This window comes from Schistocerca americana, chromosome 1, assembly GCF_021461395.2.
Source record: "Schistocerca americana isolate TAMUIC-IGC-003095 chromosome 1, iqSchAmer2.1, whole genome shotgun sequence".
NCBI lineage: Eukaryota > Metazoa > Arthropoda > Insecta > Orthoptera > Acrididae > Schistocerca > Schistocerca americana.
In genome coordinates, this window is record NC_060119.1 from 21027952 (window position 1) to 21055725 (window position 27774).

The 27774-nt window shown below is 44.6% G+C and overlaps 1 protein-coding gene across 1 annotated transcript in view; it reads right to left on the reverse strand.

Moving 5' to 3' along the window:
- Nucleotides 1–27774, reverse strand: part of LOC124623105 (carboxypeptidase E-like) — a 415742-nt gene that overhangs the window by 39997 nt on the left and 347971 nt on the right. Inside the window, exon 12 of the mRNA XM_047148899.1 lies at nt 3376–3461. Coding sequence (XP_047004855.1) covers nt 3381–3461 — 81 coding nt within the window. The 3' untranslated portion in view covers nt 3376–3380. The remainder of the gene's footprint in view (nt 1–3375; nt 3462–27774) is intronic.

Genomic DNA, 27774 nt, shown 5'->3' on the forward strand with positions numbered 1-27774 from the left:
TGTGGTTTCCAGTAATACTGTAATTTCCGACCATAGATGTCGAAGTAGATGGCGATTGCGAAATCTTTCACTGTCAGGAAGCTACAGACTACTTTTTCGGGTTGAACCTATCAGCATCTCACAGTCCGTTTTTCCTGGGTCAGAATGTCGGACGATTTGACCGACGAGAACAAACTGACCCGAATTGACCCACGTACGGTCGGCGGGCGAGATGCGACTGCACTGTGCCCGTGCGTACCGGCCTCAAAGTGCCGGCGCGGCGCGGCGCGGCGCGGCGGCCAGCCGGCCCCTCTGGACCTCCACTCTGGACTGGCAAGGAGTCGGCCTGCCCCGCAGTGCTGGAACGACGGCAGGCCTGCCAGCCGCCACTCTGTGCAGCGGCGCGTGCCGGCCGCGGGTGTCGGGGCGGCCGCGGCCGAGTTATAACACTGTTAACGCGCAACACGCGCACAGTCTGAGGACGGCGGCGGAGGACCCGGACGAGCGATGCGACGTCTTCCCGGCGCATTTCCAACTTGTAGTATTCTCGCGTCACTTAGTAACTCCTCGACTATACTGCGGCAGGCAGACTTTTGGAGACGCTCACGTCGTTCCTGTTGACGTACTGGAGCGTGCGCCTCAAGGAGCCGGCACACCTGTCTGTCCAAGTATCGCGGACAACCTGACGTGCGACCCGGGCGCACATCCGACAGTTCTGCAGCCCACTACCTTCCTTAGTGTGTTCTAATAATGAAACTGTAAAATGGTCGCGTCCCATTGAAAATATATCCGATATACTGATTGCAGGTAATGTACGCACCGTAACACGGAAGAATAAGCTTACTTGTAAAACTTTGTCTGCTTGTTTATCGCCCGCAACAAGCTAATCTCAAAAAATACTAGACGGGTTTTCGTGCATTTATGACAGGTAACTCGATAGAGGCTTTATTTCATCAGAATCGGATTACGGGAAAAGAGATACCTCAAATGGAATGGTTCAAATGGCTCTGAGCACTACGGGACTTAACATCTGAGGTCATCAGTCCCCTAGAACTTAGAACTACTTAAACCTAACTAACCTAAGGACATCACACACAGCCATGCCCGAGGCAGGATTCGAACCTGCGACCGTAGCGGTCGCGCGGCTCCAGACTGAAGCGCCTTTAACCGCGTGGCCACACTGGCCGGCATACCTCAAATGGTTCCATTGGCTCTGACAAGGGAACCTCCCCATCGCACACCCCCTCAGATTTACTTATAAGTTGGCACAGTGGATAGGCCTTGAAAAACTGAACACAGATCAATCGAGAAAACAGGAAGAAGTTGTGTGGAACTATGAAAAGATTAAGCAAAATATACAAACTGAGTACTCGATCGCCAAGATAAGCAACATCAAGGAGAGTGTGAGCCAGGTGCGCCGTGGTCCCGTGGTTAGCGTAAGCAGCTGCCGAACGTGAGGTCCTTGGTTCAAGTCTTCCCGCAAGTAAAGACTTTAATTTTTTATTTTCAGACAATTATTATCTGACAAACTCTTATGTTTTCATCACTTTTCTGGGAGTGATTATCACATCCTCAAGAAAACCTAAATCGGGCAAAGTAGAAGAATGTTTTTACCCCATTCGCCAAGTGTACAAGTTATGTGGGTCGACAACATATTCCTGTCACGTGACGCACATGCCGTCACCAGTGTCGTTTAGAATGTATCAGATGTGTTTTCCTGTGGAGGAATCGGTTGACCTATGACCTTGCGATCAAATCTTTCCGTTTCCTATTGGAGAGGCACGTGCTTTCGTCTACTAATCTACGGTTTTGCGGTGCGGTCGCAAAACACAGACACTAAACTTATTACAATGAACAGAGACGTCAATGAACGAACGGACAGATCATACCTTTGCAAAAATAAAAAAAGTAAACCTTTCGCTCGAGGGAAGACTTGAACCAAGGACCTCTCGGTCCGCAGCTGCTGACGCTATCACGAGACCACGGCGCGCCTGAACTCACGCTATCATTGATGTTGCGTATCTTGCGCATGGACTACCCAGTCTGTATATTTTGCTTATTTTTTTCATAGTTGCACAAAAGTTGATCCTGTTTTCTCGATTGATCCGTGTTCAGTTTTTCAAGGCCTATCCACTGTGCCAACTTATAACTAAATCTGAGGGGGGTGCGATGGGGAGGTTCCGTTGTGAGCACTATGGGACTTAACTTCTGAGGTCACCAGTCCCCTAGACCTTACAACTACTTAAACCTAACTAACGTAAGGACATCACACACATCCGTGGCCGAGGCAGGATTCTCTCGGCGACCGTAGCGGTCTCGTGATTCCAGACTGTAGCGTCTACAACCGCTCGCCCACTCAAGCCGGCAAAAATACCTCAATTTAAAGTTTCGGGAGCTCTGGTCGGATAAGTAGTTGCGACGTTTATCCCAGCGACACGATCGTCACGCCGCAGTGGACGGCATTGCCAGTCTCGCGTTTTCCCCTACTGACAGCAGTACTTTCGAACGTGTACGTCAGTGACCTAAATAAATGCTGCAATCTCATCGTTACGAATACGAGCCGACACTATATTTACTCAGCTATAATATACGGCTTTACTGATTTCGCTTTGTGTATCGAAAACGTAACGAAATTGCTTCGCTTCTTTCGATAAGTCTATTTATATTTCACTTGTTGCCTAGAAAAAAGTTTTTTCACTTTCGTTTGTGATTTCTGTTCCTACTTCTTACATTTTGATTTTCTGTTTTTTACGAATAAAAATGCCTACAAGAGAGTCGAGGCTTTCGGAATACACCAGAATCGCTAAAAGACTGAGCACTATGCGCCTCGAGGATCGAATGGTGATCGCGAGGGGGACATTTTGCGGCTCGGGAGCATCAGCTCTGTGGAAACCCCTACCGAAGGAGACGCACGACGTGACCCTGGTCGAGAGTGACGCGCACTACCTCGCTGTGCGACGTGCCACGTGCAGTGTCACCCCGCCGCAGCCACCTGGTGGCGCTGCCGCCCGTGTGGACCGGGGGCTCACCATATCAAAGTAAGAGAGTATACCGTAGCAGCAGAAACCGAATGCGAGATGAATTTTCGTCTGTACCTTTCCGTGCAGTACCAGAACGTAACAGAGTTAGAAACTGTGAAACAAACGAAGGAAATGCGTTAAAGCTGGTGTTATTTTTGTTATGCTAGACGTGCAGTAGGCAGGGAACAGCGGCACACTGACGGCACGGAAACGGGGAGGGAGGGAGGGAGGCAGGGAGAAAAAGAGAGCTGAGACAGAGAGATACAGAGAGCGTGTAAGCGCAGGTGCAGTGCGTTGGCGGGGCGCGCACACGGGTGCAGGGCTGTGCGCTGTGCGCTGCACGGCAGTCTGCGGTTTACACCACCTCACTGAGCTGGCCTGTCAGTTCCGGCTGCCGGCGCCGCTCCCACGGGCCGTATTTCTGCCGGAATGCGGAACACGGCGGCCGCTGTTTCCCTGTAGCTGCAAAGCGAAACACTGCCGTTACGAAAAGGCACACAGGCGAGCTGGAGCTTCCCGCACCAGGCTGTCTTCCAACTGTGCCAACTGTATCTCGACTCGTTGAGAAACGTGCGTGCTGCGCGAGGGCGGCGGCCGGGTCACCCCCTCCCACTCCACCACCCGCACACATTCACTTTCACGAAGCTCTAGTACGCTCTAGTACAAGTTAATTCTTACAATAAATTAAAAACAACAAAATTCAGCCAACACCACACGAACACCGTAAGCTTGGCGTAATTTCGAGCGCGAAAAGATGTCCGATGACCGGCAACAGCGCCATTTGTTCCTCAAATCCAGTATGGAAGTCACTTACTGAAGCAATGTCTCATTGTTAACACCTGCAGAGCTTAGAACGAAGTTGGAGTACCTCGATGTGTAACAGTAGGTATGCAAGGGGCGTTCTGGGGCACAGTACGTGAGTGATGACGTAGTCGTAATGATCTTGACCCCGGACCCGTCACGGCGAGCAAAACTCGGTCGGCTGCGCTCTCTGCGTCGGCTGGCTCGCGCCTACGTGCCCTCCCGTGGCTCTGCTGAGCTCAGTACGGCTCCCCTGACCGTACTATCCGCTGGCTCAGCAACGCCGGCCGCGGTGGCCGAGCGGTTCCACGCGCTACACTCTGGAACCGCGCGACTTTTTTTTGGGACTATTTGTAAAGCTACTCCATACGGAATGCTAACTGCGAAGGATGGTCAGTGCAAATGTGCCAAAATTGGAAAGCAAAGATTGCAGCTAAAAAGAAGAACCACTTTAGATATATAGAGGAAATCGTCCATAGTGCTTCGAAGAAAAATGACATTGCCTTGCTTGGTGTCTTTTTGCACGTAAATAAAAATGTACGGATGACTTCTGACATTTCTCGTTCTCGACTGAATAACTTACATTAGAAAATGAGCAGTTAGAAACGTAACATTCTACGTTTCATTCATAATCCACCATGTCATTACATCGAAAACATACCAGTGTAGAAGTAAAATTTTTTCCTTCCAACACATCATCGCGTGTTCAGCCTCTTGACCAATAAATCATCCTGCCTTTTAAATAAAATTACTACAAAAAGCTTCTGTGTTCCCTAGTTGCGAAAATGGACAGCGTCACATTCGTGTACGTCCTAGCCAACTCTGCTACCGTAGCTGATGCTGTCGGCTGGATTAAAAGTGCTTCGAATGAGGTGAAAAACGGAACAATTATAAGATGCTTCATTAATTCCAGTTTCCAGTCTTCAGAAAACGTCACAGTGGAGGAGGAGCAGCTGGTGGCACCAGGGGCACGAGCGCAGTCAGGTAACGCGGGTTGCCTACACTGGAGGCAAGCTTACGTTCAGGGACCACCCTGCCGTTCTCTACCGATTGACGGGTCTGTCCCTCTGGGAATAATTCACCCTTCAGAGAAATCCCCCCAACCCTTCCCCTCCACCTCCACACCCCCTATGGGAACTCCCCTCGCCAATACAAGCACACTTTTGATATCAAATTAATTAAAAAAATGAATTAAATCGATCAGTTAGCTCACCGCCCCCTACTCTAGGAAAACCCCAGCCGTCCCCCTCCCCTCCCCCACCTGGAAATTGGCGAGTTCACTGGCTATTTGCAGGGGAATTGATTGCAGTGTATGGAATATTGTTTAAACAATTTTGGGTAGACAAGGCAATGTGTAGAATATTGTTTATTTATTTATTTAAAGCATTTGTCAGGAAATTGAGTGCAGCCTATGGAATACTGTTTATTGAAACGTTTTGAGAACTGACAAGGCAGTTTGGAATATTTAAACTACTGCGGGGCTTTTTCGTTCTGATGACCGTCAGTATGACTCAGGCCACGCAGTTACAGTGTTGTAAACCTCGGGACTGCGAAGCGCGCGCCGTTTCCCCAGCCGCCAGGCCGCACCACGCGCCAGCCACGTTGCGTGCACGTGGCAAAACCCAGCTCTGGCCGTCTTGGAGATATTCCCTCACTCTATCGCAATGACTGGCTAATTAATTAAATCAATACCCATTAAGTGGGAGAAGTATTCCTCGCATCGTATTGATGGATACTAGGATAGGAATATTTAGCGGGATCTGATTCTGCAACAACCCGTTTTCCATATCCTACTGGCTCCATTTTTCCCGTTGCCTCCTGTCGGTGGATTCTGGTACGAAGTCCATAACGTTCCATGTAGCTGTGAAATTTGAAATTTTACCTGAGTTGCATGCTACACCCATAATCGATCTGTCAGAGGGGCTGGACTGGTGCGTGTGTTCGCGATACCACTTTCGGAAACAATAAATTGCTCTATCAGGAATCTGACATCGTGATTGAGTTTTTAAAACACTATAGAATTGCTAAAAGGTATCCCCCACCTGGGTGAAGCTCATGTCTGAACCCTCGACCCCTCCCGGCCCCCACCCCCTTTTCTCATCACCGAGGAATGGAAAGAAGTGTGGTTAGTAGCCACCGCTTGACGTCCCCTGCATATGTGACTATCGCAACCGCACTGCCACGCAGGACAGAACCCCCCAACGTCCTAATCACACATCGCTTTACTATATGCCACCGACTGTGGACCGCATATCGGCCTCCTTCGATCTCGCGGCCCCACTCGCTTTCTGTCTCTTCTGGATTTCTCTAGAGACCACTCTCTGATTGTGCGAACCAACATCTCCAAACATGCACACAGAGGTTTTCGTCTCTCCTGAGAATACTGCGTCCCTATTGGGTGATGCTGGAGACAATTTCGATATCAAAAGTAGAGTGAAATAATCTGTTTTGCACTACCGTATCAAATTAGCTGTTCAACAACTTTACAGGAGTCTAATTGATCACTTAAAACAGGCACCTCCAGCTTACAATGACCCTTCTTCATAATAAAACACATTTTCAACATTTGAGTATCATAAGCAAACAATAAGGAAATCAAGTCATGAAATTTCCGCCAAAAAGATATCGCAGCGCTAATTACATCCGAGATCTTGTATGCACTGACGTTTTGAAGCAGAAACACCCCCCTCCACCACAACGTTTCCTCTAAACATGTCAGCTGAAAAAATCCTACTGATCTGACAAAGTCGTGATCGCGAAGATGTGCCATCTGCTGACCGCTTGTGGTGAATATTCGCTGATACACCCACCACACTCAGTCTTCCCGCGCAGCACACACGTGCCCTTCCCGCACCCGGCCGCCCGCCACAGGCTGAGCTGACCCGCAACCTGCAACCCTCAACCTGCAACCCTCGACCCGCAACCCTCGACCCGCAACCCCCAACCTGCAACCCTCAACCCGCAACCCCCAACCTGCAACCCGCCACCACCGGCCGCCGTGCACTCACCGGCGGCTGCGGTCTATACCGTAGTTCCGTCCCCGGCACAGATTCCTCAGTTTAAGAAAAATCCGTGACAGGGGCGCAGTTTTGTCGATACACCTACAACTTCTGACGTGAAATGTAGATTCCTCCCTTTTATGCGAGTTACTTTCCGAGATAGAACAAGTCGGGGTATACACACGTTTTCGCATTGCTGAAGTATAGTCACTTGTTGTGAAAATCCTGTACAACACTATGGCATAGGCTGTACTTCCTCTAAGTACTTTATCATCACGTAGAAAAAAATCTGTTCTGTGTCACAGGACAAGAATATTACATTCCTTTTTGGCTGTGCTGGGATGCACCTGTGTCACTGGATGCCGTCCTCACTTTCGAACTCTCTCAAAGTAACCAAATCTCTCATCACACACCGAGTCTCTCATGGCAACAGCAGAGAGAAGTCGTAAATATCGGGCTTATGCTGTGAATTATTTTATAAATTCGGCAGCATATCTCGTTTCATTGCATTACATTGGTCACGTCTCCCTGTGTAGGTGATGGACTGAACCTTCGTTAGAGGATATGGCCACAGCGATAAAACGCCCGATCACCGCTCCCACTCCCACTGCCAAATCGTGTGTGTGCTGCCCGAGCCGTCGCTGCCACCCACCAGACGGCGCGTCTCTAATATCAAATCGACAGGCTAGCTAATTAAATTGACCACAAGAGTCACTTTGAACGGCGAGTAATTTCGTTTTTTCAACAATCAGAGTACACTCACCCTGGAGGGAAGAGAATGTTCTTTTCGAGGAGCGCTACTGACAACTCACATTGTAAGCTAGCTGTAGAAGGATTTTGCCGCCGGCAGCATACATTTTGCGTAACGACCGTGCTATTAAAAACACAATCACAACGACTGTGTTACCGTCACCCTGCATAAAAAAACTGTCATGGTTCTACAAACACACACAAGACTGGCTGACATTACCTATGTTAAAAAATATACATACTTTATAAATGAACGTATGGTATTGGGGACGAATGAAGTGCTGTCCCACACAAATACCGCAACATTACATATATACAGTCATCGTCGGGTGTGTATTAACAGACCGAAAGTGTGGATGCAAGTCACCAGCAGTGAAAACCCATAACAAAATTATTATTATCACGGAATTTAGAAAGTGATTCGATTATGCAACGTGGTATTAAGCCGATATTTTCAACTCCCTCTTGCCGATGCTAGATATTTCCCACAGTAACAAACACCATTTCTAACGCATTCTATCACGAGACCATGTAGACAGTGTAACAGAGGTTCTACGATATATCAACGGCGTTATAGGTGAGGGAAGCTGATAGTTGATTGAGAATGATCACATACAGTAGATGGTGTGCTATGTGAGGAATCACTTAAAAATGCAACGCTACATTGAGATGATAAGAAAGGTACAAAATCCAATGACCAAATACACTGGCTTTTCAGATTTCTGTCAGAAATGGTGTCTGCGATTTGGAATCAAGTCTCTCCAGTCAACTACATACTTGCGCTGGACCCTGTGAAGATGTTCAGTGATTACAGGCACTGGTGAATCATATTCATAAACGTCTCATGTCTCGAAACGAGACATTTTCAATCAACTATCATACTCTCTCGGCTATAGTCCGTGCGTATACTGCAGAACCTCTGTTACACTGCCTACATGGTATGGAGATAGAATGCGTTACAAATATTGTTTGTTAGAGTGGGAAACATATAGCAGCGGCAAAGAGGGAGTTGCAAATATCGGCTTAATCCCATTTCCTTTAGCCAAATCACTTTCTAAATTCCGTGATGAGGGTGATTTTATTACGAGCTTACACTGCTGGCGACTTGTATCCACACTGTTGGTCTGTTAATACACACCCCACGATGACTGTATGTGTGTAATGTTGAGGTATTTGTGTGGGACAGCACTTCATTCGGAAGCAATACCATACGTTGGTTTATAAAGTACGTATAGTTTTCACCACGAACATCGTCGTCCACTTTTGCGTGTGCCTGTAGGACAAAGATCGCTTTTACGCTGGGCGCAAAGTGAGGCGCGCAAAGCGTGTGTGTCGCGGCTCAGGGCAGCCAGCGCACATCACCAGACCAGGTCCGAGCAGGACCGCGACTGCGCCAGCCTGCTGTGGCAGACTTCCTGGCGCCGTGCAGTGCTGCGGGAGGTGTCGGGGGGGGGGGGGGAGGATAGGCGGGTGGGAGGCCACTCCTCCCCCCCCCCCCCCCACGTGCTAACGTCGACAGCGTGCGTACGGGAGTACTAGTATTGGCCATCCCAATGATACAGCCCTACTGTATATTGCACTTGTCACTGAGTAGTGCTGCATTTTTTCGTTAGTCATAATATTTTTCACTTATTTACGCCTGTACAGTTTATGTTTTGTTTTTTCTTTTGTCAAAAGAACGCCCAGATGAGCGACTCGCCAGCCATTTGCCACTGGATTATATCTTCTGCCTCCACAATGTTTTCGGGTCGCAAGAACGTACGGACGATTCATCGCGAGGATAGTAAATAAGGATTTAAGGAATATTAGAAAATCATGAAGCAAGGCAGGAAAGCAAAACAATGTTATCTACATGCCGCACACTATGATATCGTATCCACACGATCTGTTATAAAGATTCGAGAAGAGGGAATTTCCACATGTGTATTCCCGGTAAAAAGCGTCCAAGATTTGAAATATACAATCCTCACTGGATTACTTGGATATGGATGTTATAAGAGACATTACACTACATACATGTGGGCATCAGACTTCCTTAGATATCGATGCAATAAGAGACATTATTATAGGGTGGTCCACTGATAGTGACTTGGTATCAAGTAACATTCCGCCAGTGCGGACGGTATTTGCTTCGTAGTACATTACCCGTGTTAAAATGCACCGTTTACCAATTGCTGAAAAGGTCGATATCGTGTTGATGTATGGTTATTGTGATCAAAATGCCCAACGGGCGTGTGCAATGTATGCTGCTCGGTATTCTGGACGACATCGTCCAAGTGTCCGGACCGTTCACCGGATAGTTACGTTATTTAAGGGGCTCCGGAAAGGCTCAAAATCATGAAAAGTTCAATTTTTACTTTTTTGCGTTTTCCGAATCTGCAGACTATTACCTTTTAATAGATATATAATTTATTCAATTCCGAAGACTACAACTATTTTTAAATTTTTTTTTGAAATGTGTTCTACATGAGCGTGACCCACTGTGGCGCTCTTAAAGTGCTGTCAAATGGTGTTATTATTAACGTCTGTGTTCATCAGGTACATTTTAGTGATGTGAGATAAAGTATGTGTTGTGGCTAACCTGTGATGGTTCAATATATATCGCTGGTGTGATTGTCGATTGTTTCATGTTTATTTACTCTGTCGTTATCTCGAAAATATTCGTAATTAATTCTGTTTCTTGAGTCTCTGTTTTGTTGGAGTATAATAATGAGTAAAAGTAAAGTTATTAGATATCCTCTGAAGGCTTTTAAGAAAAGGAGAAACGTTGGAAAGCCAAAGGTATGTGTGATTACTGTAAACAATAAAGACGATAACCAAGTGAGTGAACCTAACCTCTCAAGTACACCTGCCCATAGCAGTCAAAGTGGGAAAGAAAATACTTCACAGAAGAAGCTTGGTTCAATGAGTGAAAATTATGAATGTTTTATGGGCGAATCGGACGTGAATGAAATATTTGATATGTCGGTTCTCAAAGGAATTTTTTCAAACTGTGTAAGATGTATTCATTGTAGTGAAGTTGGTCTGGAACTCTCCATAATAAAGCACGTAGGACTTGCTAGTGAAATACAACTGAAATGTGATAAGTGTTCATACATGACCACCTTTTGGAACAGTGTTGCAGTAACTGCAACTGAAGAAAATGGTAGCAAACTCTACGAACACAACAACGAGCGATGCTTGCTTTAGACAAGGAGCGCCTTCGGGCTGCAGACAGGTCTGTAAAGAGTCTAGAAATACAAGCAAGAGTAAACAGGAGGAGGAACAAGAAGAAGCTGGAGGAGGAGTTTGCAGAGGATGATGATAATCCATCCTATGGACCTGGAATGCACTAAAAAGTTAATCCAATCTTTGTCGCTCGATTCCCAAAACTTTTATTTTCTCATACTAATTACATGTTTTCTAAGGATCTTCCAAACATATTTATTTCAAACTTTCAGTAAATATTACACAGTACATTCTGCATAATTTAACACAGCCTTTTTCCAAAAAACTGTATATTTTTGAATATATAAATAAACAATTGCAAAAAAATGTTGTGAATTTTCATTACAATTGAAAAAAAACATCTTTAATAACTGAACTAAAATTTTGTAAAATCCCTGTGTTAAGTTGTAGCCCATAATCCAATAAATAATCTGTACAAAGTTCAACTTCCTACCTCAAATACTTTGTGAGGAAAGATGTAATTTATAAGCGTTATTTTAACATTGCAAATATAGGGCGTTCCGGAGCCCCTTAAGGAAACAGGAAGTGTTCAGCCACATGTGAAACGTCAACCACGACCTGCAACAAATGATGATGCCCAAGTAGGTGTTTTAGCTGCTGTCGCGGCTAATCCGCACATCAGTAGCAGACAAATTGCGCGAGAATCGGGAATCTCAAAAACGTCGGTGTTGAGAATGCTACATCAACATCGATAACACCCGTACCATATTTCTATGCACTAGGAATTGCATGGCGACGACTTTGAACGTCGCGTACATTTCTCCCACTGGGCACAGATTTTTTGCATGCGTTCTATTTAGCGACGAAGCGTCAGTCATCAACAGAGGTAATGTAAACAGGCATAATATGCACTATTGGACAACGGAAAATCCACGATGGCTGCGACAAGTGGAACATCAGCGACCTTGATGGGTTAATGTATGGTGCGGCATTATTGGAGGAAGGATAATTGGCCCCCATTTTATCGATGGCAATCTAAATGGTGCAATGTATGCTGATTTACTACGTAATGTTCTGCCGATTTTACTACAAGATGTTTCACTGTATGACTGGCGATGTACTTCCAACATGATGGATGTCTGGCACATAGCTCGCGTGCGGTTGAAGACGTATTGAATAGCTTATTTCATGACAGGTAAATTTGTTGTCGAAGCACCATACCACGGCCCGCACGTTCACCGGATCTGACGTCCCCGGATTTCTTTCTGTGCGGAAAGTTGAAGGATATTTGCTATCGTGATCCACCGTCAACGCCTGACAACAAACGTCAACGCATTCTCAATGCATGTGCGAACATTACGCAAGGCGAACTAGTCGCTGTTGAGAGGAATGTCATTCACGTATTGCCAAATGCATTGAGGTTGACGGACATAATTTTCAGCATTTATTGCATTAATGTGGTATTTACAGGTAATCACGCTGTAACAGCATGCGTTCTCAGAAATGATATGTTCACAAAGGTATATGTATCACATTGGAACAACCGAAATAAAATGTTCAAACGTACCTACGTTCTGTATTTTAATTTCAAAAATCCACCTGTTACCAACTTTTCGTCTAAAATTGTGAGCCATAGATGTTTGTGACTATTACAGCGCCATCTATCACAAAGCGAAAAAAATGGTCCAATTAAAACATTCATATTTCTTTACGTACTAGACGAATATGTAATAAAAATGGGGGTTCATATTTTAAAAAACGCAGTTGATATCCGTTTGACCTATGGCAGCGCCATCTAGCGAGCCAACCATAGCGCCATCTGGTTTCCCCCTTCAAGCTAGGCGAGTTTCGTTCCTTGTAGTTTTTTCGTCTGACGTTTATTTCGTGAGATATTTGGCCCGGTAATGATCAATGGACCACCCTGTATACTACATACATATGAGCATCACATTTCCACTGCAAGCAGTCGAGAAACCGCCACGAATGACACTGTTTTAATTGGCTTGTCGTGACGAGAAAAAACATTTCAGTGGCTGCATATACAATATCAGCATTACTACACTAATTATACAACAGGCTACACAAATGAAGACGTGGTCGGTATTATTCGATAAATAAAAGTATCCTGAAAGAGTGTTGTATTTGATTTATTTACTTTTTTGTAATGCAGTGCTGACAAAGCAGAGCTACATTCATTTCTTGTTGTCGCGTGCATTATTCTCTGCTACTGATAGTACACAGACCATCGTGTTGTGCAGAAGAAAAGTTAATAGAGACATTCAGGGAACGCAGAAAGCTTTATGATGCCTTTTGCATCGGGGGTGGGGGATGAAAATAAAATACCTAGATATATGGCTGCAATGTTTTATAATTCCTAAAATAAAGAAAACGGATGTTCGATCATCGCCTGTCTGAAAAATACTCACAGTTTCTGTTTAGTTGCAGTCGGCTCCTATGCATTACGTACATTTGAGTCAATGGCGTGTTATATAATTCCATGTACTACATAAAACTGCTTTCTAGTCGTTTTGAATTAATTTGTGAAATCAGCATCACACAACATAGTTTCAAATTGTCTACATCTTTTCTTTTCAAACAAGATATACATTTGACGATTTCAATCTTTTATTCATTGCCGAATGAAGCAACACTTCATTTTCAGCATTAGTATCCGAATCTGATTCGGAACTCGAGACTAACGATATCAACTCTTTTATTCGCTAATGGAATATTTGATGTTTTCAAGCAGTAGCTCAGTGGCAGGCGTGTGGCACGCGTGCGTCACCCTGGCTGAGCGTCACGCTTCACACGCGTCTCGGTGTGCGCCGGTCTGCACGACACGTGGCGACCGGTCGAAGCCCTGGCACGTGACACGTGTTACACGCGTCTCCAGTTGTGCTTAGGCTTATGCAGAGCGACAGTAACACAGTCGTTGTGATTGTGTTTTTAACAGCACAGTCCTTACGCTAAATGTATGTTGCCGGCAGTAGAATCCTTCTGCGGTCAGCCCAAAATGTCGGTACTCAGTAGTGTTCGTTGCCAAGAACATTGTCTTCCCTCCAGGGGTTCCCACGTTAGCTATCTGGTCAGTATCCGCTGATTGTTGAAAAAAGGAAATTACTCGCCGTTCAAAGTGACTCTTGTGGTCAATTTAATTAGCTAGCCTGTCGATTTGATATTAGAGACGCGCTGCCTGGTGGTGTGCCAGCGACTGCTCGGGTAGCACAGATATGATTTGGGAGTGAGAGCAGGGTGGGGTTCAGACATGAGCTTCACCCAGGTTGGGGATACCTTTTAGGATTTCTATAGTGTTTTAAAAACCCAATCACGATGTCAGATTCCTGACAGAGCAATTTATTGTTTCCGAAAGTGGTTCAAAAAATGGTTCAAATGGTTCTGAGCACTATGGGACTTAACATCTGTGGTCATCAGTCCCCTAGAACTTAGAACTACTTAAACCTAACTAACCTAAGGACATCACACACATCCATGCCCGAGGCAGGATTGGAACCTGCGACCGTAGCAGTTGCGCGGTTCCGGACTGCGCGCCTAGAACCGCGAGACCACCGCGGCCGGCTCCGAAAGTGGTATTGGGGACACACGCACCAGTGCAGACCCTCCGACAAATTGATTACGGGTGTAGCATGCAACTCAGGTAAAATTTCAAATTTCACAGCCACATGGAACGTTATGGACTTCGTACCAGAATCCACCGACAGGAGGCAACTGGAAAATGGAGCCAGTAGGATACGGAAACTGGGTTGTTGCGGAATCAGATCCCGCTAAATATTCCTATCCTAGTATCCATCAATACGATGCGAGGAATACTTCTCCCACTTAATGGGTATTGATTTAATTAATTAGCCAGTCATTGCGATAGAGTGAGGGAATATCTCCAAGACGGCCAGAGCTGGGTTTTGCCACGTGCACGCAACGTGGCTGGCGCGTGGTGCGGCCTGGCGGCTGGGGAAACGGCGCGCGCTTCGCAGTCCCGAGGTTTACAACACTGTAACTGCGTGGCCTGAGTCATACTGACGGTCATCAGAACGAAAAAGCCCCGCAGTAGTTTAAGTATTCCAGACTGCCTTGTCAGTTCTCAAAACGTTTCAATAAACAGTATTCCATAGGCTGCACTCAATTTCCCGACAAATGCTTTAAATAATTAAGTAACCGATATTCCACACACTGCGTTGATCCCATAAACTGCTTAAATAAACAATATTCCACACATTGCCTTGTCTACCCAAAACTGTTTAAACAATACTCCGTACGAAGCTAACTAGACACTATAAGGGAGGCCGTTTCCGGCGGGTGTGCGGTCGAGTCTGCCACAGTGGCTTTCGCGCCGTGACGTCATGCGGCAGACAGCGGACAGTGTGAGAACGGCGCGTGTACAATCGAGACGGAACGCGACGCTAAATAATTATTGTAGCAGCGTAGCGAGAAACGAAATAGATGAGTAAACATACGAGTAACCGTTCAGTTGCAAACTGTAACAATTATGGATGTAAAACTAGTCGCGTAATATATAATCGATTCCCTAAAAATGCGGTACAAAGGGAGTGGGCAGCCCATTGCAAGCCATCAGGTAAAATGAACTGCTCAATTCATTTTGTTCTGGAAGAATTAAAGAACGAGCCCCTTGGTTTGCCGAGAAAAAAGAAGCTGAAGCTAAAAGTAGTTTCATAACAGTATTTGCCAAACTGGTTTGGATATGTACGTACAACAGTGAAGCTGCCGATGATGTAAGCGGGATAAATATACTGCCATTTATTGTTGAACTGGTTAAACTAAATTACAGTGCTGATTTCGTTAACTTAAATCTCATCAAATGGCATGTGTTTAGTGTGTGGGTAGATAGTTATCATTCCTCACGTGTCACTGATAAACAGTTAACCACATTTTTTGTTATTCCTGCAGGCCGTACGTGGACGAGCTCCACGCTGTGAAAATAGAGATGTTCGGAAGAGATCAGTTGGAGCCTTGGATTCTGTGTCCTCAAGAAGGAAGCGGGTCGAGTAACAAATACGGTGCCGATCTGTGAATTCACTGACGAAGAAATAAAACGACTGAAAACAGAAGAAGAAGTTTTGAAGAAAAAAAATCCAGTGTTAGAAATGATCCTAAAAGAACGAGATGGAACCCCTGAAACGGCTCAAAGCTGTCAAGGCGCGTTGTTAAAAAAAAGAAAATTAAGTCAGGTCACCTTCCATTCAGAAAGCTGTACCACTCAGCGACTGTTGTATTGACTTGTAAATTATAAATTCCAGCGATCAGTCGCCCTTTTCTGAATTTTATTGTGCAGATCTAGATTTCGGCTAGAAGCTAGCCATTCTCAATGCTAAGAATACAAGAAGTACATAGTTAGATGATGTCGTAAAAAGTTGCAAGTAATGACTTAACTCATATGGTTTGTATACATGCAACTATTATTGTCGCTCAATGCACGTAATGCCTGTTGGTCGGGCTTCATCAACAGTTCATTCAATACTTCTGTTTGCGGAAGGCAGGCTGTATGGAGAACAATCTAGATCTCCACAATAAATTTTTTTTAAAAAAAAGGACGACTGATCTGTGCAATCTATAATTTACAAGAAAATTAAGTGCAATTGTGGAAGAAAGTATGAAATGTTTCACTCTGAGACAAATTCGCTGATTGTTACAAGGCAACAGACGGGTTAAATGGAGTTCCCAGGATATTGCCAATGCACTAACTTTAAAGTCACTTTCTCGAAAAGCTTACACGTATTTGAGGAAGCACAGCATTCCGTTGCCCTGTAGTGCGCAACGCATCAAAATTCAACTAGAAATTATAAGTGCAAACCAGGCGTCTCGGAAGAAACTTTCATAATTTTGAGAGCAAATACTGTGCTAGAAAAGAAAACTGCGCTGTTGCGCAAAATTTCGGGAGAACTACCCGATATCTGTAACTTCCTGCCACAATATTTCGGAGCAGAGTCTTCTGGCTATCTTCGGGTGATACTGGCAAAAACGCACGGAGCTCTGGTACTTAAGGAAGTTACTGACAGTTCTTCCGAAATTTTGTGGAACACTGTGTACGTCGGGAAGGTTTTAAACCTCACAAAACCGTGCTGTCTTTTGACGAAATAAACGTTGACGGCCGCATCTGCTATGATGCGGCGGAAGGCAAGATTTTAGGACCGCACAGCAATGTCCTACTTGTGATTATTCGTGATTTAAGTAAGTCTTGGAAGCAGCCATTTAATCATGATTTTGATGTGACAATGAATAGTAACCTGCTCCGAGATATAATAATCAAAGTTGAAAGTTCAGGGTTGCATGTTGTGGCCGTAACGTGTGATATCGGAGGAAAAAATTCTAGAGTGTGGAGCGAGCTTTGCGTCGACACGTTCAAAACATCTTCCACAAATCCAGGGAACAAGGGAAGGAAGATACGGGTTTTCTACGATGTGCCTCACTTACTGACGCTTCTTAAATGGCCCTGAGCACTATGGGACTTAACATCTGAGGTCATCAGTACCCTAGAACTTAGAACTACTTAAACCTAACTAACCTAAGGACATCACACACATCCATGCCCGAGGCAGGATTCGAACCTGCGACCGTAGCGGTCGTGCGGTTCCAGACTGTAGCGCCTAGAAGCGCTCGGCCACTCCGGCCGGCCTGAAGCTTCTTAGAAACCACTTTTTGGATGAAGGAGTAATCCTACCTAATGGAACTTCAGTAACGAAGAAGTTAATCGAGGGCCTTTTAGACAGTCCGAAAGCAACCTGCATATAACACACCACTTACCAAAAGCTCACATCAGTGTCACAGTTAGAGCGTGAGTAAATGTTAAGATTTATTTCCACAGCGCATGGCTAAAGCTCTGTTGTACGTTCTAGGAAAGGACGTTCTAGGAAAGGAAGTCGATGATGTGTTCGACGTTTCGAACTCTAGAGTTCCCTTTGAGCATGGCACCCCTCTTCGTAGTGGGTTTGGTCCGAATCTTCCAAGCCAGAAGAACACTTTAACAAGATTTAGAGATTTTTGCCATGATTATCGCTTTGTAAACAGAAAGGCTTTGTTGGCGTTTCAAAAGGGGTTTATTATTTACATCACATCACTATTAGGACTGTTTGAAGAAGTAAGTAAAGACAAAGGAAGGCATATCCTAACATCCAGACCGTTTTTTTTTTCTATAACAACCCTTCAGTAGTCGAGGTCAAGAGCAGAATTCGACTTCTTCTTTTAACAGGAAGTGCACACTACGTGCCTTTATCAAGCAGTACATCGATGAGAGACTCAGTAGCACAGCTGCTACAGACGCCGAAACGCACGATGACGAATTCGTGAAATTCATTACCAGTGAACTTTTGTGTCGACGTGACAGAGGAATGCTCAGCGTGCAGTAGTTGTCACATTGCGCACATTACGGAAGAGGAAGTGTGGTGTCACCGCCAGACACCACACTTTTTGGTGGTAGCCTTGAAATCGGCCGCGGTCCGTCAGTATACGTCGGACCCGCGTGTCGCCACTATCAGTGATTGCAGACCGAGCGCCGCCACACGGCAGGTCTAGTCTAGAGAGACTCCCTAGCACTCGCCCCAGTTGTACAGCCGACTTTGCTAGCGATGGTTCACTGTCTACATACGCTCTCATTTGCCGAGATGACAGTTTAGCATGGCCTTCAGCTACGTCATTTGCTACGACCTAGCAAGGCGCCATATTCAGTTACTATTGATATTGATATTGTGAATCATGTACCTTCAAGAGCGACGTTCATCATTAATGGATTAAACTTAAGTATCAAACTAATTATGTCCGCTTTCTGAATTCTCATTCCTTGTCATGTTGCAAACAAACTGAATTATTATATCTAGTGTGGAATTACTTTTAGTTATGTATTTGTTAGGGGAAATTTATTTATCACTTCAACAGCGTTTAAATTTGTTTCCGGAAGGCACATGCTATATAAAGCTTCGTGGAAGTTTGCTTTGTTATGGCGGCCGGCGGTTATCTGCCTGCTGACGTCACGCGAGAGTGACCAATCACTGTTTCTTTGTCGTGCTGGCCCCCCTGATTCCATCCACTGGATTCCCTGGAAAATAGCTGCTCACATGAGTCTTTTTCCTCACAGATTTCCAGGTGGAGAGGAGAGTTTAGTTAATCCATTGATTTAATTAGTAAGCCAAGTAATTTGATGTCAGAAGTGTGCTTGCATCGACGAGGGGAGTTTCCAGAGGTGTGGGGGAGGCAGAAGGAGAAGAAGCGGAGGGAGGGGTGGGGGGTTTCTCTGAGGCACGGGCTATCAGCGGGGGGTCATAACCCACTAAGCAGAACATTAGGTTTCCTGCTGAATGTATGCCTGCCCCTACTAACAAACCGTGTTCCTGCCGCCCGTGGCCCACTACTGGCGATCAATCAGTAAACATCCCCAGTGACCTGTGCGACACTCCCAGTGTTGAGCTGGACGTTTCTAGAGCGAATGAGGGAACTGAATGCTTTAATAGTGGTTACAATTGGGAAGATGTTGCTGCTGAAATGGAACATAAATTCTCATTGTAGTGTTTACTGAGAATGTCTCTATTACTCCAGAATTTTGTGTTAACACTACAAACACAACATCTTTACATATGAACTGTCTATGCTCACCATCATACAAACTCTGAGTGTGTGCAATGATTCACACCTTGAGACTCCATTGTGAAATGGTCTAGGTACGGTACCTGTTCATTTATACAGCTCGTTGCACAACACTGGTGAGTGGGCAGTAGTTGATCACACGGTCATGTAGAACTAGAGCATACGTGGCAGTGTGCTCTGGGAAATTTGTGGAAGATTCAAATTCAATTCGCACATTTATAGGTCCAGACTTAATTATTTCGTTCTGTTTCGAGCAGTCTATTATGATGATCCGTGAAAGCTCCTCGAACTTATGTGGACTGAGTAGACACCCTACCTACTCCCCTTTGGCAGTTTCATAGTAAGAACCATGAAACCTTGCATACAAGTCATAAGCTAGACTGTATACATTCTGATTCCACTGCAGATGTAAATTGTCATATTTAGAGGTATGCATGCAGTAAATCGCGTGTACTCCACCACTGTTCTATCATCTGGATCGTCTATGAACCATCCCACATTTTCTAAACTATGCAACTCGGCGAGTGATGCAGAGACGTATGTTTTAAGGGTCGATGTTATGCCACCATTGCGTGTACGGTCGATCTAAGACCCATTGAGTTCATAGTGTATCTCTTGGAACAGGAAAATTAAAACATTACATGTAAGCTTGGATCCCACTATATCACTGCCGTCGATTTTCTTGAATGATCCCTCTAGATATATGAAACTCTTGCATGGAAGCGTGAGTGCGTCCTGGTACTGGATGATAATCCTAATTTCATCGTTCTTGTTAAATGTGGTTGAAGCGTGCGGTTTATGAGCGACGTATTCCTGATGTATAATTCTCTCATCATACTCTACCGGACTCGTTATATTGAGTGAGGACATCGTTGCGCGGTTTCAAGCCAACTGATTTAAGAAACTCGTAGCTCGCACGTGTTATCACTTTGCTGTTAGGTAGCGAAGTGACGTGCTGTGGATTGTGTGCACTTGTTTTATACTATATGCCCATCCCCCTTAGATGTAATTGTACAATGATCTCCTCACCACATAAGTCAACAAGTTGGTTATTCTAGTCCACAACACACAGCTGCAAATAATCCAATGTCTGAGCTGTCACTGGAAGGTATATTGCATTGGCATGGGTCTCAACAATCTTATACCTCATTGCAACTGAGAGGAAGAAACCGTAAATAGTGTGAATCAATCGTTGAGACAGGAGTTTCTTGCAGTGTTACACCCGACTACGATTGTGCATACAGGAAGTATGTCCACAGTCTGATCTGACTTGTAAAATTTACTTGGATCCTTCGTCAAAACCTGTCCTTTTGTGAAACCCAGCAGGAGCCCTATTGAACCTTTCTGGTTAAAGTCAGTCGTTTCATTTACAGTCCTTATTTCAGATTTAACTGTATTTATATTTGCATGTAGTTAAATACCTTTTCCAGACTGTTTTAAGACTTCGTTTAAATCGTCGATATCGTATGCACCCGATTTTATTCCAAAAATATCTTTTTCACCATTAATATCCAGATGCAGTTTGTTGCTAGTCTCAGTGATATTTGGGATGGTGTTGTATGTCTGCAGTCCAATCAATACAGTACTCCAAACACCAATACTCAAATCAAATGGTGGGAAGTAATTTGCATGCAATACAGATGATCGTTCTTTTAACGTCAAAGTGTACAACATTGCATCTGAACCTCAACTGATGAAGGAATGTTTAAAGATCCCCCTTAAACAGCATGCTTCTTCTTCTTTGCAAACGTCAAGAGAAACATAATGCATAGATGTCGCCAGAGGTATGTATTAATGTCCTGATAGCGCTGGTAATTGTAGAACACACGTCTTCTAAGAGTGAAGTATCTGGTGGTTGCAGTTCAGCAAATGAGTCGAAATAGTAGACGGTATCTACATTTTTCAAAATAAATGATACCCAGTGGGTGCTGGGGCCTCGAGCAATATCTAAATTCACAATACCACATTAACCAGTTTTCAACATAGTCTTCAGTAATGTATCCTGCATAAACACACCACAGAATCTTGGTATGTTGAATTTGTTTCCAACAAACTTAAGAAGATTGTAACAATACTAGAGAAGGAAAGCTGCTACTTACCATATAGCGGAGATGCTGAGCCACGATAGGTACAACAAAAAGATTCATACAATTATAACTTTCGGCCATTAAGGCTTTTGTCAGCAGTAGACAAACATACACAATACACACACACACACACATACTCAGGCAAACGCAACTTGTACACACGTCTGCAGTCTCAGAGAACTGTAAGCACACTGCGAGCAGCAGCACCAGTGCATGATGGGAGTGGGGACTGGGTGGGGGTAAGGAGGGGGCTGGGACGGAGAGGGGGAGGGGTAGGATAGTATGGTGGGAGTGGCAGACAGTGAAGTGTTGCAGTTTAGACGGAGAGTAGGAGAGAAGGTGGGGAGGGGGGAGGGGGTAAGTAGTGGAAAGGAGAGAAATAAAAGAAATAAAAAGAAATTAAAAGACTGGGTGTTGCGGTGAAATGATGGCAGTGTAGTGCTGGAATGGGAGCAGAGAGGGGATTGGGTAGTTGAGGACAGTGACTAACGAAGGTTGAGGCCAGGAGGGTTACAGGAACGTAGGATGTATTGCAGGGAAAGTTCCCACCTGCGCAGTTCAGGAAAGCTGGTGTTGGTGGGAAGGATCCATATGGTACAGGCTGTGAAGCAGTCATTGAGATGAGGGATATCATGTTTGGCAGCATGTTCAGCAGGAGGGAGGTACACTGGTTTTTTGGCCACAGTTTGTTGGTGGCCATTCATGCCAACAGGCAGCTTGTTGGTTGTCATGCCCACATAGAATGCAGCACAGTGGTTGCAGCTTAGCTTGTAGATCACATAACTGGTTTCACAGGTAGCCCTGCCTTTGATGGGATAGGTGATGTTAGTGACTGGACTGGAGTAGGTGGTGGTAGGAGGATGTATGGGACAGGTCTTTACACAGACATACAGAAAACAAGAGCAAACGCTCTCCAAATGTGGAGGTGACTGCATACAATCGAGTACAATGCTATACTATGCCTCTCGCTCAGCGCATTTGGACTGAGTTATATTGGTTACACATACTATTACTGTCCCTTCAAGTGTATCTTTCTATATATGCCACCTACTTGTCAGTAGCTGGCGTAGTGAGTATCATGGCAGGGTGGGTGAAACATCCTCGTCACAAGGACTTTGTTGTCGGTGACTGGTCCTGTGAAGATGCAAAAGAAGACCTGAAGAAGAAGAACAGAATTCTCCTCCCCGATAATATACAAGCAATTACTGTAGGTCCATCCAATTGCAGGAAGACTGACGTCCTCATGACGCTGCTAACACATGTAGATGGAGTCCGATTTGAACATGTTTGTGTATTCTCAAAATCAGTTTCAACCCAAGTATCAGCTATTACAGGAGATATTACATACACAACATTCGGTGAATGCGGTGCTACCCCTCCACCTGAAGAAGCAAAGCCAATCACTGTCTTCATATTTGATGATGTTGCTGAGGAAAACCAAGAGCAAATTCGAAAATATTTCTGTTTCGGTCGTCACATGGGTGCTGATGTATTTTATCTAACCCAAACATATTCCAATATCCTGAAGCAGTTGGTTAGGGATAATGCAAACCCCATTATAGCCTTCAAACAAGACAATCTGAATTTAAAACACATTTACCAGGCAAATGTCGAACTGACAGGTCGTTCAATGATTTTGTAAAGATATGTGCTGATTGCTGGAATCATTCACAGTATGGTTTTCTCATTACTGATAAAACAAGAAAATTGAGTGATGGTAGGTACAGGCGAAACTTTCGAGAGTTTCTGAATATATAGCACGGTAAGAGAGGATAGTACATCAGTATACGCTGCACCATGGACAAATTCGTGCGTATGTCTACCTCTCCACCCGAGAGAATGGATGTACACAGACAGAACATTCGCCTGTACCTGGATGCGAAAATTCAGGCTATTGTGCATAAAGTTGGAGGTATGCGCAAGGAACTAGAGACGTATTACCAGACTCTTCTGAGAATGGTGAATGTGTTAAATGAGTTAGTTAATGAAGTCCGCAAGTAAGTAGCCGACTTAACTGAAAAGGTTGAGCCTATTGAGGGGGAAACAGATGTAGAGTTTCTTGTTGTTGAGAAAGGGCAGCAGGCACATAGTAAGAGGAAGAAGAAAATGAGCGGATGTATAAAGCCTAACGCTGCGGAGATGTCTGATTAGTATACACCAAGATGTCAACAAAGCAGAAACTGATTCAAATGCCGGAAGCAGTTTGTGACAAATTACAGTTGCTGAGGTTAGGGCACATGGACCGACAGCAAACACTAAAGAGAGACCTTTAAGCTGGTTGCTGAACCTCTCGCCCGCCCCCGGTTAGCCGTGCCGTCTAACACACGGCTCTCCGGATTGGGAAGGAGCGCCTGGTCCCCGGCACGAATCTGCCTGGCGAACTTGTGTCGAGGTCCGGTGAGCCGGCCAGTCTGTGGATGGTTTTTAGGCGGTTTTCCATCTGCCTCAGCGAATCCGGGTTGGTTCCACCTCAGCTACACTATGTCGGCGACTGCTGCGCAAACAAGCTCTACACGTACACGTTCACCACCATTACTCTACCACGCAAACATAGTGGTAAAATGTAAATGTAAATGTCATGTTACTAGGGCCTCCCATCGCGTAGACCGTTCGCCGGGTGCAAGTCTTTCGCTTTGACGCCACTTTGGCGACTAGCACGTCGAAACATAAGGGTTACACTCATGTGGGGTGAGATGTTCCCTGGTGGGGGTGGGAAGGGGGGGAGGGGATCCAGCGGGGGCCAAAACGCATAATAACCCTGAAAGAGAGGTTCGGTGTGGGGCGGCAGAGGAGTAAAGTGGACTGCGGTAGTCGTCAGGGGGTTGTGGCGGGGACGGAGCCTCTCCGTCGTTTCTATGCCGCCAGTTAACATACATACATACATACATACATACTGAATCTCTCCGACAGCTCTCAGCAAAAACAAAAACGCACGATAACGATGATGTTGCAACTGGCGAATTCATTATCCATCACGCCCCTGGTGAAATAGATAGAACATTTGCCATTAGCAGGGGAAGACCGTACATGTTGGGTATGCATCCTGTAACTGTAACTGATGACATAATACAATTGGTGATTTGCGGTTTGAGAGAACACCTGGCTTAATGAATCTTATTTCCCTAAGACCTACCAAGAAACCTGTAAATTATTCAGTTAATGATAGGGAAATGCGCTGTGAAATATTGCACATTACTGATGTACATAAGATCGCGAAAAGCCTGAGCAACAAGAAATATAAAATCACTATAAAATCAATACTTGAAGGCGAAAACGGCAACAACAACAACAACCACTACAGCAGCAGCAGCGATGACTTTATTGACATATTGCATAAAGCAGTGAACAATCGAATCCCGCAGTATACATATTATGACGACCCCAACGAGCTACTAGATCGACTACGGCTGCTCATGGCATCAGCTGGTGCAGGCAGTACAGCTCATTCGAATGAGGCTGTTTCAATAATCTCTGAGCATAGAGAGAGAGGTATCGTCGAATAAGTATGGAGACAGTAGTTCGAGAACTGCACAAGAAAAACATACTCTCATAGGCATGTTATGATTAAAGGTTTGGATGACTTACGGCAAGCTGATCTCGTAGATATGAGGGAATATTCACATGAGAATAATGGATTCAAATATATTTTAATGGTTATCGATACATAGTCCAAATTTGCTTGGGCATTACCTGTTAAAACAAAAACGGCTAGAAATGTCGCAGATGTTTTTGAGTGTTTGCTACAGACAGGGATGAATCGATGCCCAGACAACCTCCAAACTGATCACGGCGGCGAGTTCTACAATAGGTATTCCAAGACCGTGATGCAGCGGTATGGAATACATCACTACTCGACATTCACTCACCTGAAGGCGAGTATCGTGGAGCATCTGAACAGAACAGTAAAAGGTTGACTGTGGATGCGTTTTAACCTTCGAGGCTCATACAAATGGACGGATATCCTCCCAGAAATAATTGCTCAGTTTCATCGAACCAAACATACCACAATAAAAATGAGACCAATCAATGTTCGTGGTAATGGACTCATGGATACGGTGTACTACTGCATTAAAATGCTGGATCCACACAGACAGAAATTTAATGTAGGTGATTTGGTACGTATCTCAAAACGCAAGATGGCATTTGAGAAATCATACCTACCGAACTGGTCAACAGAGATAATTACAGTTTCAAAGGTGCAAAGAACGAATCTTAGAACATATAGATTGAAGGATGGCGAAGGTGAAGAAACTGCAGGCTGCTTCCACACCGAGGAGTTGCAGAAAAGCTCAGAACTGGATGTTCTTCTCCTGGAGAGACTCGTAAGACGCCGTGGAAACAAAGCAGTAGTAAAATGGCTCGGTTTTCCTGCTACACAAAACAGTTGTATTGATGCCGACTATTTGCTATATAATGAGCATGCATAGTCCACAAGCACCGCAGTAGCTTAACATGTGTGCTAGGAGATGCATTACAGGATGTAGTGGTATTGTAGACAAACTGTCAGTGGGATTACACAACTACTGTGGACCTGGGACACAGCCTCAAAAAACGCTTGGCACAAGGTGATAAGGGGCTTAATCTGCTTGACGGAGCATGTATGGAACATGACACTGCAAATAAAGATCTATCAAGTCATCACGTTGCAGATGCGATGCATCGCAGCATTTGCAGTTGATAACACCTGCGAGGAAAAACTAAGTTGGGTTCAGGAGTGATGAATATCAATTGAGTTATGAATGCTGCACGTTGTGCACTAAACAAGAAGAAGGACAAGGGTGGGAAGCAGACCTGTTTGAAGAACTGTAATCTGACTGCGATGTATGCAGCTAAAAATGTACTGAAGCAGAAAGATGTGGGAAGAAGAAGTCCCTCGCTGCTGGTGCTGCAGCTACAGCCCGAACGGTCAAGAACGTACAAAACTCCCAAGCACATTTAGAAGAGGCAAGAAGACATAACCTCATGACGGAAGCCGCAGCCATTGGAAAAGGACTAAACTTGAAACCATACACGAAAGGGCTTAGTCTATTCATAAATTAAAAAAAGCCCATTAGCGGTCCTACCAGATCGACCACTCACAAATACTAATCTTACAAAGTTTGTTAGAAACAAATTCAATATACCAAGATTCCGTGGCGTGTTTATGTGGGATACATTACTGAAGATTATGTGGAAAACTGGTGAATGTGGCATTGTGAATTTAGATGTTGCTGGAGGCCCCAGCACCCACTGGGAATCATATGTTATGAAAGATGCGGATAAAGTCTACTATTTCGACTCATTCAGTGAACTGCAATCGCCAGAAGAATTACAATGATACTTCACTCACAGAAGACGTGTGTTCTACAATTACCAGGACTATCAGGACTTTAATACGTACCTCTGTGGACATTTATGCATCATGTTTCTCTTGACGTTTGCAAAGAAGAAGAAGCATGCTATATACGGAGCAGCTTTAAACATTCCTTCATCAGTTGAGGTTCAGATGCAATGTTGTACCGATTGACAGTAAAAGAAAGATAATCTGTATTGCGTGAAAATTACTTCCCGCCAATTGATTTGAGTGTTGGTGAATGGAGTATTGCATTGATTGGACTGCAGACATACAACACCATCCCAAATATCACTGAGAGTAACAACAAACTGCATCTGGATATTAATGGTGAAAAAGATATTGTTGAAATAGAACTGGGTACATATGATACCGATGATTTAAACGAAGTATTAAAACAGTCTGGAAAAGGTATTAAACTAAATGCAAACATCAATACACTTAAATCTGAAATAAGGACTGTAAATGCAACGATTGACTTTAACCAGAAAGTTTCAATAGGGTGCCTGCTGGGTTTCACAAAAAGCCAGGTTTTGAGGAAGGATACACGTAAATTTTACAAGTCAGATCAGACTGTGGACATACTTCCTGTCTGCACAATCGTAGTCGGGTGTAACACTGCGAGAAACTCCTATCTCAGCATTGACATTGACATTGGATTATTTGGAGCTGCGTATTATGGACTAGAATAACCAACTTGTTGACTTTTGTGGTGAGGAGATCATTGTACAATTACATTAAGGGGGGATGGGCGCAAGGTATAAAACAAGTGCATGCAATCCACAGTATGTCACTTCGCTACCTAACAGCAAAGTAATGACACGTGCGAGCTACGAGTTCCTTAAATGAGTTGGCTTGAAACCACGCAATGTTGTCCTCACTCAGTATAACCAGTCCAGTAGAGTATGACGAGAGAATTATACGTCAGGAATCCTTCTCTCATAAACTTTATGCTTCAACCACATTTAACAAGAACGATGAAATTAGGATTGACATCCAGCACCAAAATGCACTCACGCTTCCATGCAAGA